Source organism: Cricetulus griseus (genome assembly GCF_003668045.3).
Source record: "Cricetulus griseus strain 17A/GY chromosome 1 unlocalized genomic scaffold, alternate assembly CriGri-PICRH-1.0 chr1_1, whole genome shotgun sequence".
Lineage (NCBI taxonomy): Eukaryota > Metazoa > Chordata > Mammalia > Rodentia > Cricetidae > Cricetulus > Cricetulus griseus.
In genome coordinates, this window is record NW_023276807.1 from 118559703 (window position 1) to 118573849 (window position 14147).

The window sequence follows — 14147 nt, forward strand, 5'->3', positions numbered from 1 at the left end:
ATGTCATAAGGGTCTTCTTCTCTGTGTGTTTAAGTGCTTCTTTCTTCTTAGGGTTAGCATTCCCATGGGTACATCATTCCATTTTTTATATTCCTGTTCTTGCTCAGGGAACAACTCACTTCAGAGTTGAGGAAATGGGACCACTAACTTCTGTGCCCAACTCCTTTCTCCACAAGGATGTTTTAAAAGCAAACTTTTAATTGTGGATTGTTTTGGCTTAAAGAAAATTTGCAATGTTAGTTTAGGGAGTCCCGAAGGACACCCTGTTTCCCTGTTAGCAGCAATCTACATCACTGTGACGTGCCCAACCAAGCTCTATCCAATAACAGAAATGTTCCTCATTTAGACAGATGGCCCTACAAGTTCAGAAATAGAGGCGTGGGGAGCAGAGAGGGAGGCCCAGGGGGAAAAGACAAGACTGGCTGTATAAAAGCTTAGGGCTTCAGTTTTCATCACACTCCTCCATAGCCATACCAGAAGCCAGAAAGCTATAAACCAATGCTGTCACCCCCTGCGCCCATGCATGTACACACAAAGGGATTGGGAGGGATTGGTTAGAGGAATGCTCTTGGAGAATTATATAACTTTGAAGCCTTGCCCATGTACCACATTAAAAGGGAAAATATTAACTTGGTCAGAACCTGAGACTATGCAAGTCTGTTAAGAACTATGGAGAGCTGGGAGAAGAAAGCCTAATACTTATCTTGGATAACAGGGCTCAGAGACTTGTTACAGCGTGACCACTTGAGTGGGGTCCTCCAGCCTAATGCTCTTATTTTTATTTGTGTTTGCACTCTGAGGCTCTCTGGTCTGGGGTGAGAGGTCACCAGTCTTCACAGCTGCTCAACTCCACTGGCTGAAGTCCGGACCTCTGCATTAGCTCCTGCTAGCCGAGGGTGACAATTATATCTCTGCAACCATGGCTTTTCCTGTAGGGTTTGGATGGGGAGCAGCTACTGCCGCTTATCAAGTAGAAGGTAGGAGAAAATACTTCTCCCTCACTGGGGCTGGGATGGATGCTTCGGGTGGGTTCTGTATTACATGGGAGGAGGGTGTCCTGTTGAACAGGTGAAAACGGAAGAAAAATGCAAAAACTTATAAATGAAACTGTCTCTGTTTAGACAGAAGAGGAAACATGCCTTCTCCCCTTCCTCACATACAAAGAGTGGTGGGTGAGGAATGGGGATGCACGACAGCCTTGCACTCAGTCCTAGCTATCGGAGAAGTTAGTTTATATCAGACCAGCTGCTTTTTAATTTTGGTCTCTAGAACAAATTTGCCGATCGTTTAGAAGACAACATTTTCTTCAACTGGCTAGAAGAGTGTTGAGGAAATTCCTCCCAAGAGCTCTTCGTTAGATGTTAAACCTGATCTGCTGTGTTCTAAGCATTACCTTGAACATGTCACCTATTTCCTGGGTTAATTCATAAGACATGAATAATGAACTGAGCTATCAGTATAAATGGCCGGTCCAGGTGTGCTTGGTGTCTTAGCTCCAGTCTCCACCTGTGTCTCTGTCCCCACAGATGAGCACGGGAAGCCATTATTCCCACCCCTGCCACACACATGATTTGTTCATCTGTAAAATAGAAAAATTGGATTTGCTTTTCTAAAACACATGTATCCTCTTGTCCTCCACAGAATGAAGAATTCTTTTTCTCTCTCTCTTTTTTTAAACAGGGTTTCTCTGTGTAACAGCCCTGGCTGTACTAGAACTCACTCTGTTGATCAGGCCATCCTCGAACTCACAGAAATCTGCCTGCTCTTGCCTTCTGAGTGCTGGGATTAAAGGTGTGTGCTACCACCACCGGACATAACGAAGATTTTATAACAGTTACTACAGTGAAAACCTTTATTTGGTCATAGAAGTATTGGTGAAACCCTGGGTTAAACAAAGATAAAAGGTTTCTAGTAGATTTCTTTGGTTGCTGTAACAAATAATGCCAAGCTGTGACGTTAGACAACTAAAGTTTGTTCTGACAGTCCCATTTACTAGTACTGGCCATTTGAAGGAGTAATTAGCTCCATTTTACTGGAGTAGGGTAGTGCTCAACTGAATCACTGTAACTGATGTCCTCATACAAAGAAGTTAAGACACCGAAAGAAACCTACAAGAACAACATGCAATGTCAGGCAGGCACACCTTTAGTCCCATAACTTGGCAGGTGGTTCTCTGCGGTTTGAGACCAACCTGGTCTACAGAGTGAGTTTCAGGACAGCCAAGCCTACAGAGAGAAACCCTGTCTCAACAAACTAACGGACAAACAAACAACCCCCAAACAATCAACCCCCCAAAATCATGATGACAATAAATATGGAAATTGGAGTGATACAGCTATAAGCTATGAAACCCCAAGAATCAGTGGTCACCACCAGGGTCTGAGAGGAGGTGGGAAAGTTCCTAGTAACATCAAGACTCTATTGACCCTTTGAGTTTGAGTTGCTCCTTTAAAAAAGGGACAGTGATCAGATTTTTGTGACTTCTACTCATTGTGTGGGTCTTCTTTATAAAAAACCAATTCCTAAGTGGAAACAGGTCAATGAACTAACTTCTGATTGTGTAAGGGCAGGACTGCCCATCAGTTGCCACGAGGAGTCACGTGGGAGGCTGGAGACCTACACAGGAGCTTTGGAATCAGTGTTATTTCACCTAAAGCTTAAAGGATGAGAAGGGAGCCATTTGAATGGGAGACATTTTCTAGGCAGAGTGACAGAGGACAGGCTCATCTCTGCACAAGAAAGGCTACTTTTGGTGCCCAGCATTTTCTGTTACCTTCCAGACCTCTAAAGGAGAACTCTTGCTGTGACTGCCGTATACAAGGCATCTCCATGGGAGGATGAGAGCTATGACTTAAGTGACCTTTGAAAGGATATCTGAGAATGCTCTGGTCAGCAGGAATTCCATGCCACATCTTCCCTGAATGATCTCTTCATTTCTATATAATTTTTCACCAGGTCTGTTGGATTACTGAAAGGGTGTACATATGTCTGACACTGACTGAACTCAGTAGGAGTTGTGAAAATATCATATATATATATTATATATGCACTATCTATCTATCTATCTATCTATCTATCTATCTATCTACCTATCTATCTATAATCTATCTATTTATCTATATTAGAAAAGGACACAAATTTAAGGACAATATAGGGAACAAGAAGAAAGGAGAAATGAATATGAGCAAAATTGTACTGTACTATGATTTTTTTAAATGAAAAAAACCACATTTTTGTTTTTTTAAAAAAAGAAAATACTCTTAGGTTGTATTTCATTTACATTTAAGCTAGATTTCTATTCTCTTTGTATATAAAGAGCTTCGGGTGAAACTTTGTTGAGTTTAAGTCTTCTTTCCTTGTTAGCTAACTTAAACCTTGGCACTGCCACCATGGTCACCATTGTAATGAGCATGTTTGTCAAAGTGTTGGCCTCAGAATTCCTAGTGTTAAATTAATCAAATGATTCTTTATGTCTTAAAATTGTTTTGATTTATTTGTCTTATGTATATAAGTGTTTTGCCTACATGAATGTATGTGCACCAACCACTCATGCCTGGTGCCCAAGGAGGTAAGAAGAGGGTATTTGGATTACTTAGAACTAGAATTACAGATGGTTGATTCACCATGTGGGTGGTGGGAACTGAAACTCCATCTTGTACAATAATAGCAAGTGCTGCTTATCAATGATTCATCTCTCAAGCTCCTCTATGCTTTCCTACCCATATTTTTTTTCTATTTTAACCACAGTGAGGCCACTTGATGTACCAAGGATACTGCATTTGACATTCTTCAGTAGATGTAACCTGTTGGGGAGAATATTGTGGTAAACATTAGGAAATATGATAAGAAATTACTCTTTTTTATTGAGATTGTCTATAACAAAAACTTATCAAACCCAAACAACTAAATGTTTAGGGCATAAAGATAGTTTCATCAGTATTCAAGCCCATCTTGTTCTGGTGTTTCAGGCATGATGGCAATTAAGACTCGTAGTTACTACAAAAACAATCTTTTAAAAAAGGTTATCTATTTGTGTAGTTACTCTGAACATTCCACTGTATTCCACCTAGTGAACTCCTAAAAATATAGTTCCAGACTTGTTTTTCCAAAGATACCTTCCTTCTTTTAAAAGAAGTTGTTATTTTATGTGTATGGATGTTTAGCCTACATACAGGTCAGTATACTGAATGTGTGCTTGGTGTTCATGGAAGCTAAAAGAGGGCATCAGATTCCCTGGAATTGGAGTTACAAACAGTTATAAGCTGTGGTGGGTGGTGGGAATTGAACTCTGGTACTTGGGCAGAGAATCCATTTCTCTAGTCCCCAAAATAGATTGCCTTGAGGAGTCAAGTTGGATTTAACCAAGTTATTTTATTTAATACTTCCCTAGATTCTGTCTAGTAAAAAGTTGTCACATATGTCTATGTAACTCAAGTTTGGTAGAGAACTCACCCATGACCCCACATACAGCCACATATCAATGGATTGGATGGGTCCTTCAAAACAGTGTTTGGTGCTCCTGGGCTTCCTACATGTGTAGTTCAGATCTCACTTCTGATGGCAATCCGTTAAAAGGGAAACTTTAGACAAATTGATTTTACCAGAGTTTATTTGAGCAAGGAAATGACTTACAAATTGGCTTGTTTCCTGAACCAGTCAAGATTCAAAAAGTCTTAGCAGACGGAATACTCGTTTCTCAGTTTTCTTAATTGTAGAATATGAAACTTGCCAGGTTCACCCTATAGATGTTGTCTAGGTGAACATATGCTCTGTTGGGTCCCCAGCCTGTTACCTTTATCCAATCACTGATGTGAGTAGTCAGTAATTAAATACAGAAAGGGGAAGCCATATGCAGAAATAGCGCAGTAACAACTCAACATTTGTGTAGTCTGGACATGTCTGAATAGTTAGCAACTTGTGACTGGCTAGGATCTTGGCTGCTATGATTTGTCCAAGACTCAGATACTTGTTGTAAGTACACTCTCCTTAGTTAGCTTGCATTTATTTCATTTATGTATTAAGTAAGGTTACAATTCATTATATATAGGGGCAGTTTTATACAAAATTAACACTCTTCTCCTTATAAAATGGGGGGGTAATTATAGTGTCTACTACAGAACAGACATGTATTAATTGCTCTGTACTAGCATGTCTTCTAGGTATAATATTCATATTTAGGGGCACCACAGAGGATTGCTGAGGATGGCCCACTATAGAACTCTATAGATAACTTGGCATAAACACACAATTAGTTCTGTAAGTGTACAGTGGGTTTCTGTCACTATCATCCAGTTCCATTGAGAACCTGGGGCTACCTTAGCCAGTCTGTCTTATCCTTCTCTCTGGAGACAGTCTTTCCCATGCTCTTCTGCACTGGCTTGCTTCTGCCTTGTGTTATGGTCTTTGTTTGCGGCCACTAACTGGCTATTATGTGTTAACACTCCATCAACAGCTTTTAGGCTGGGGAACTTGACCAATTAGCTTTGTCCAGTCCTCAGCCTGCTACCTTTATCTAGCCACTGAATGACTTTTCTGTGCTTGCTTGTTTCTACCTTAAAATTGCTGGGTTTGAATTTTACTTTAAACACTTTTTTAGCATAACAGGGCAGACAAAATACTCATTTCTTAGCTTCCTTAATTGTAGAACATGAAACTAGCCAGGTTCACTCTATAGATGTTGTCTGGGTGAGCATATGTGATTGGAGCACAAGAATGCCTGGTGCATGGTGCTCATTAACACTAACACACATGCTCACATTAACACCAATATCATTTATCTTTTTCTGTCTACTATGCACACCCCAGTCTATTCTGGTCGGCAGGGCACCATCATCTGCTTCATTTAGTGGGAATGCTCATTTTGTGCTTTGACTACAAGTTACATACTACACACTCCTTCATGTTATCCACTATTTTTTTGAGCAGCTGCAGAGAGAGAGAGAGAGAGAGAGAGAGAGAGAGAGAGAGAGAGAGAGAGAGAGAGCTTAGTCTTCTCTTCTACCATTGTTTCAATTACAGATGCAGGAAGTACACTTCTCAGATCAACATGGTCTGAGTTTTAAAGCTGAGGTCAGTTTGTCACTTTTTTACTCAGAAAAATCTTTGAATTTTTGTTATACTTCAGCTTATGGGACCTTTGAAAGTCATAGCCATTGAGCAAAAAGGAGGGCAGAAGGAGAATAGTGTTTGTAAGAACAATTTAGCAATTCAATCGTTTTTTTTCTGAAACATCACCATGTGCCTATTTTTCACCAATATTTTAAAGCATGATTGTCTGAGTAGGTATATCTGTTTTCACACTCTTGGGAGCTCTGAGGGATTCTTGCACTCAAAATTGAGATATTGTGGATCTTTGGTTTGGAACAGAAGGCAGCATCAGAATATTTACAGGCAGGACCAACTAAGAAGAGCAGGGCCTGGCCTTGTCATCACCCTTCTCCATATTTCCATGGCTTGCTTGTATAGTTCACCAGAACTATGGCCTTCCTCCTGTGCCTCTTATTCCTTCTGCCTCTCTTCTGGCCACTTCACTGTTTATGGTTCTGAAGAAGAGTTTAATGTTTATTATATAATGGTTTGCTGTGCAGTGCCTTGGGCCTTTTGGAGGAAGGCACAATATAAATCTCATAAATAAATAATAAATAAGAGGTATAAGCAGGAGGAAAATTATGCGTTTTAGGTGAGTTGTAAAGAACATTGCACGACCTATAAAATGTATTTGTTGGAGTAAAGAGGCAGGGAGGAAAATGCCGACAATCATTTTACATATAGTAGTGAGGCTCCCCATCATTTTAAGTTTAGAAAACTTGCCAAGATTTTTAACCCTTAATGAGGCTGACTCTGTACTCTTTTGGGCTAGATGGCAGGTAAGGAATGAAGCTGGGGGGCAGCTCAGTGATGTATTCATTTACTCTGTATGCCACAAAAGAACTTTGAAAATGACATTTAGAACTGATCCTATGGCTCTTAGAAGCTTGTAACTCTGGGTGATTCTGGACAAGTCTCTTAAAGGATGACTGTGCTGTATTAAACACTTGCAAGTCCTTAGCAGAATCCAAACTATAACAGCTTCCTAATGGGGCTGGGGTTTGTGGTTCTAAAGGAGGCAAAGGACTCTGATTTATGAGGTCATTATGAGCCTTCCATTCTGCACTTGTAGCCATGTTTTCCATTTTGATTTAACTGTGACTTTGGCTCCGTGGTTGCAGAACCTGGGGTTTGTCTTTGACTGTTTCTTGCTCTGGTTTGTTAAAGATGGAATTCTTTTTTCTTTTTTCTTTTTTTTTGATTTTTGAGACAGGTTTTCTCTGTGTAGCCTTGGAGCCTATCCTGGCACTCTCTTTGGAGACCAGGCTGCCCTTAACTCACAGAGATCTGCCTGCCTCTGCCTCCCAAGTGCTGGGATTAAAGGCGTGTGCCACCAACGCCCGGCAAAGATGGAATTCTATAGCCAAGAGATTTGGAGTTGTATTTAAACTTTAAAAAGCAGGAGAACCAATGGGGTAATTACATGAGTAGGATTCAGGTCAAGTTTATGATGACTATTCTATACTAACTGTTCCATTTCCCCTCCTTTTAAAAACTCAGCAAGTCCACACAAGAGGCACATTTCATTCATCTGTTGTAAATGCCAGTACAAACTCTGCTTCCTGTTTGCCTTTTCTGTTCAGCCAAATCCAACTACTTGTCATGTTCCCCATTTTCTACTAATTTGGATTAAAGATCCTATTTGGGATTAGTTGAGTGGCCACACTTATATTTTTTCCAGGAATTATCCTGGCTAGATAGATCTGTTCCTTGTTCAGAACCTAAGAAAGAAAAAGGGAAACATATTTCAAGGGTTTGCCTTTTGTTGCATCAGGAAAAGGAAGAAGAAACAAACTTACCATCTTTTAGCTAGTAGAGGTTGTTTCTGTCAGACTAACTTTTACTTTTCTCATTGCTGTAAAATAAAAATGCCTTAGAGGAGTAACTTAAGTTGTCAAAGGCTTATTTTGGATCATGGTTTCAGAGATTTCAGTCCACCATGGTGCAGAGAGCGTAGTAGTGGCGGTTAAGGAAGAGGCATGCTCACATGGCAGTTGGCCAGGAAGCAGAGAGAGGGCAAGGGAGAAAGAGAGAGAGAGAGAGAGAGAGAGAGAGAGAGAGAGAGAGAGAGAGAGAGAGAGAGAGAGAGAGAGAGAGAGAGACACTAGCTGGCAACCAAGGGCACGTACCTTGTAATGTTCTTCTACCAGCCAAGTCCTACTTCCTAAATATTCCACAGTCTTAAAAACAACAACAACAACAACAAAGAACAAAACACCAGTAACTGGGAACTGAGAGTTCAAAACATGAGTCTGTGGGATATGTTTCAGATTCCCACCGTGACATAATCTTTATTTCACTCTTCTGGTCTTAAATTTGAGATCCACAAAAATCTCAAATGACTGATTTTTTTTTGTTCACTCCATGATATTGACAATGTAACTTCAGGCAAAAATGACTTTCAAATGTGCATCAGTTGACATCCGATCACCAACCACATAGCAGATACAAACAGTAGGTGTAGACCAGGAAACATAAGCTGGTGGGGTGGGGGGCAGGATAAAGCTACTGGGTCTGCACTCATAATGTCAGTTGAATTTGAGCCTTGGGCTCAGGGGAATGACTGATACCTCAGGCACATATCAGCCTTTACAGACTACGCAGAATTGAATTCTTTGAGCCTCTGACGTCTCATCTGCAACATTGCTCATCTGGTGTAATATAATGCCCCCCCTTCTCCCTACCCCTTGCTTATTTCATTGAAGGAATATAGGAGATACTTATCATTTGATGATTCTTGTCTGGGTTACTTTTCTTAACCTTTTCTTCCAAATGAATGTCCTTTACCTATATTAGGCATTTAGCTGTATTCATTCTAGTTTTTAGAATGTTTGGTTGCAATCATCAGTTTTATAACTTTTAGGAGCAGATTATTTCATTGCCTTTCAAAATTTGTTTTGGAAAGTTATGCTTTGTTTCCTGAATACTGTTATCCTTGTAACTCTTTAATATTGCTAGTATAAAAAATAAGTTGCCAGTGTAGCAGCCACACATTCGGGTATTTATCCTAAAATTTGAAATACGTTTGTTGGAGAGTGCATCTCATGTTAATTGCAATGTTTTCCATAAGCCAAGTGTGGCTTACTCACCAAGAGATGAGTAACCAGGAGAACATGGTGTTGACACACAGTAAAATACCATGCAGCCTTAGAAAGAAAAACAAAACAAAATCTGCTTCTGTCAGCATGGGTAGAAATGGATAACACACTCAATTATAAAAGCCAGGTATAGAAAGAGAATGCTGCAGTACGCTCTCACTTACTGTAGGATCTAAAACAACTGCACTGTTAGGAAAGCAGAGTGGTGGCTGCAGAGGTCTAGGAGAAAGGAGAATGGGGTGATGATGGTTAAAGACATGAAGACTTAAGCAGGAACAACACGTTTACATATAGCTTGGCAAATATAGTTGAAAACTGAGTGTTATACATTTCAAAATTGCCAAGAATGTACATTTCAAAGTTGTCAATGAAAAATTTAGTATTTGAGGGAATACCTAGTTGGTTCATCCTTGAAATAGTCCCAGATCATAGCATCAATTTATAGTCCACAAATAATGTAACTATAACTTGTCAATTTGCAAAAGATGAAACAGAAAAAGATTAAAAAAGGAAAAGACGGCTGCAAAGAGAAAAGAGAAGAGATAAAAAGAAAAAACACTAAAAACAGCAAAAGGAAAAAATAAAAAATCTTTTCTTAAATTTTTTTTATCATTTTGAAGACTTGTTTTGTTTTGTTTTTCGAGACCAGGCTGACCTCAAACTCACAGAGATCTGCCTGCCTCTGCCTCCCGAGTGCTGGGATTAAAGGCGTGGGCCACCAACGCTGGGCCATTTTTGAGACTTTTTGAGATGGAGTTTTGTTGTGTAGTGTAGGCTAGCTTGAAATTTGGTACTTCAAACTCATGGTCTTTCTGGCTCAGCCTCCTGAATGTTTGGATTGTAAGTGTGGACCATGGTATGCTGCCTTCCTATTGTTATTTGCTTTGCTTTTTTGTGGTGGTTGTTTTCATCCATCCAGTGCTGGAAGATCCTAAGGTATTTATGAATGAACTAATATGCTGATTAATAGCAGCAACATATTTAGACTTCCTTTAGCCTGGATTGGTACCATCAACTAGAACAGGGATGCCTGCAAAGGAACATGGTTCTGTTTGTTAGCTGAGGGGGTTGACAGTCAACCCTCACAGATGGGATGATGTATGTGGGGGAGCTAGCCAATATTTAGATCGTAGAAATCTCCAGATGTGAAGGGTTTAAAAAGTCTGTGTTTACCTTTGTGCTGCCACTGCAGTTGCTGCTCTCATTCTCTCTCCTGTCTGTCTGTCTGTCTGTCTGTCTGTCTGTCTGTCTGTCTGTCTGTTTCTTTCTCTCTGTTCTTTCTCTATTGCCCCATTATGCATGGTAGAATCCTCCCTAATAACATCTGTCACTCTCATGAAGCATCTCTTAGGACATGAACATGGGGTAGAGGTAGCACTGTCTTGTTGATGGAGGAGGTGAACCCAGCAGGCCATCAGTGCACAGATGATTCCTGGATTAATTACAGCATGGGAGGCCCCCATGTGCTGTCCCCTGCATTGATTGCCTCAGAGGTTGTCAAGCAGAAATTTTCCCATCTTTTGCAGCTTTCTCCAGAGCCCATGAGTCCTTTGTCTTAGTTTCTCTGATGAATTGGTCCTATTTTATTTCCATTTTCCAGAAGTACTTGAGTAAATGTGATGTTCTGTGGGGACCTTTTTAATGTAAGCTCAGTTGTGGATCTTATTTACTGTCATTTCAATGGAGTGTGAGAGGGAAAAGAATTAAATATGTATGTTCTATTCTGTTTTGAACTTGAAATCTTTATTAACATAAATAAAGGCCTTAATATAATATTCATTTATGTGTAAATCTTTATTAACATGAATTAACATATGGGAGTACTTCTTAAGCAATGAAGTATTATTTAAAATTAATGAACTGAATGAGTTCCCTCTTCTTTTGGCCATTATCAGTCTCCTCTCAGCACTAAGGCACCCAAGTTCTGGAAGTTTCCTAGGCTGCTGCTTTGGGGGTAAAAATGAGTGTTGTAGAACAAGTGTCCCCCTCGACTCTCTACTAAAGTTGTCGGGAAATACTCTAATCCTCAGTGTGAGGCTTTTATTGATGGATTCCCTGCCTTGTAGAGAAATTCAGAGGCCTGGCTTCTTTCTTCTGTCCAGTGTGAGCACAACCCTGGATACTACCCTTGATCTAGAAGGAAGTCCTCCCTTCAATCTGACCGAACTTGTCTCCATGCCTCAGACTTTAAAGTTACTTAGATTGGTGTCCTATTACAGCTGCCTGAGCAATCTAAGAAAATGAGAAAATATGGAATCAGTGGAATGTCAGACCTCTAACAGTAGAAAGTCAAAAACTCTGATAATGTGGGGAAACCTATTTAGAATGGTGATCAGTTAGTATGCTTGAGAGAGGCTACAGATCTGTGTGTTTGCTTCCAGGATCAGTTACTCAGCCATTACATTTGGTCACAATCTGTTACAGCTATTTCTGAATTCACAGAATTTTCTTTTTTCTAATATACTATTTTTTGTGATTATTTGGGAGTTTCATATAATACACCCTGAGCACATTCATGTCCCAGTTTTCCCAGGTCCACTCCTGCACCTGTGTGGCCTTCCTCAAATAAAAGAAGAAAAGAGAAAAGAAAAGGAAAAGAAGAAAGGAAGGAAGGAAGGAAGGAAGGAAGGAAGGAAGGAAGAGAGAGAGGGAGGGAGGGAGGGAGGAAGGGAGAGAGAGAGAGAGAGAGAGAGAGAGAGAGAGAGAGAGAGAGAGAGAGAAAAAAAAGGCTTTCTGTTCCTTGTTGGTTTCCTAGGTAGTACCAAAAACTAACCATTGCCATCACTATTGGCTATGTGGTATTTACTGATAAAGCTTCATTTTTCTTCTTGTACATCCTTTTGCATCGACAGGGATCTGAATTGAGTACTTGCCTATCATATATGTTTCTGGAATTTTTTCCTATGAATAATATAACCGTAGAGCCTATAAAACATACAGCAAAAACTCAGATGAATGTTGGTCAGGCAAGAATTTCAAAATTTGGCATTAATATTTTCAGTCTCTCCCTACCCATTTACAGAAACATTAGGCACACACAGTTTTGTTTTTATACCAGGATAGCAATGGTCTGAAAAAGGTTTACCTTTATGAAGATATTTACAAATATCTTCACAACACATAACATTTTTTTTCTGAATAACATACAGCACTATTTGCATTTTTACTCTTCCCATGCCCTTGCTTACTTGTTTATCTTTTACAGTTGTTTGGAGATGTTACATAGAGAGCTGAATGGGAGTCAATGTATTTAACCTTGAGAAACAAACAAATCATGGTATCACAGTAATTTATTTGAAGTATGGGTTCTAGCTATTGGCCCACACTTGTTCATGAATCCTTTTGTCAGCAGTAAATCCTTCAGTTAGGACTGAGTATTTGTTCATTTGAATGGATGCATGCCAGCACTGAGTGGAGAAAGAAGGTATCAGTTGTGTTGTCCCTTACTGGGCTTCCCCTTCTCACACGACTGCTGTCCAGCTAAGTTCATGGATGCCCAAGATAAAGTGACTTTTCAATATTTACCAGAGCATGGATAGATCCCAGAGCCAGCAGCATGGAGCTCATGCAAAATCTTTTCTCTTATGCCCACAGTAATTTTACATCCTTCATTTCTGGCTCGTGTAAACCTGTTTATTATGCCCCCTTTCTTCATTATTTCTATTTTTCCCATTAGTTCTAGAAAATATAGTCTCTTACTCTCCTTCTTTCCTTTTCATACTCCTCTGATCTCTTCTGAATGTTGGTTCCACCATTCTCTTTTATAATCCTACCATTTTCTTATTCTTAAAGAGATCACAGCTCTAAATATGGGCTACATATTACATTTGTACCCCACGTCAACCCCTTATCAGTTGTGGGATCTTGGGTAATATCTAAACCTTGTAAGTCTCCCATTTCCTTGTTTGTGAAATGGACACAGGAAGAATGCCTATCTTGGTAAATATAAATATTTACGTGTTCAATAGTATCAGATGTTTGGGACAGTGGTAGGCAAACTGTGCTCTGTATATTTTAATAATCACTAGAAAACCTTGATGTGTTTTAATTTCTATAGAAACTGAATTTACATTGCAGAAAAATTATGATCATTCCTCAGGTGACCCCTCACTGTTTTCTCTCTGTTTAGTCTCTATTGGTTCTTTAACCAAAATGAAGCATGTGTATTTTTGAAAATGTCATGACCTTCATGCCTCTGTACCTTTGCACATGCTGTTCTCTTTGCTTGGATGCACATTTCACTTTGGCATAAATAAAGAGATGCAGAGGACAAAGGTCCAAGTGTTCTCATTTTCATGCCTTGGATTTTCTGCTCTGCCACTCAGCAGTTTTCTGGTTTTCCCTTTGTGTCAGTATTCCAAGACTGTCACTAGGTACTGATAGTGATAGTGGGCAGCTTGGTTCTTGTTCTAAGCAAACCCTCAAAAGTAGTATTTTAAACTACATGCTATCAATTGATAATTGATACCTTTAAAATATGTTAGACTTTATTTATTTGGTAGGCTTGTGTTTATGAGTGTGTCTGTCTGCCTGTCTGCCTGTCTGCCTGCCTACCTGTCTGTCTGAATGACTGACTATGTGCATGTGTGTGTGCATACCTTGGAGTCAGAGGACAACTTGTGAGAGTTAGTTCTCTCTATCTACCATTTAAGTCCTAGGTATAGAACCTGAGTCATTAGACTTGATGGCAGGTGCCTTTATCCACTAAGCCCTCTTGCCATCCCCTAATAATCTATTATTATACTATTTCGGGTACCATACCTTTTAATCTGGGAGTGTTTGAGCACAGCTCCAAATTCTAACAGCAACTATATCATTCTGGGTGGTCATATGGATATTGTCAGTGTGTGCTTATATATAGGATAGGTTGTCTCTGTTGGTGGCAGCTGGGGCCCTGTTTTTTTCTTTCATTACACCCTGTGATCCTCTTCTTTGGGGTGCCTGAAGCTGGATCAGCACATC

General features: G+C 39.8%; 1 protein-coding gene across 1 annotated transcript in view; it reads left to right on the forward strand.

Moving 5' to 3' along the window:
- Window positions 1-919: 919 nt before the first annotated feature.
- Window positions 920-14147, forward strand: part of LOC100757820 (cytosolic beta-glucosidase) — a 144477-nt gene continuing 131249 nt past the window's right edge. The window contains exon 1 of the mRNA XM_035452888.1: window positions 920-977. Within this exon, the coding sequence (XP_035308779.1) occupies window positions 920-977 (58 nt within the window). The remainder of the gene's footprint in view (window positions 978-14147) is intronic.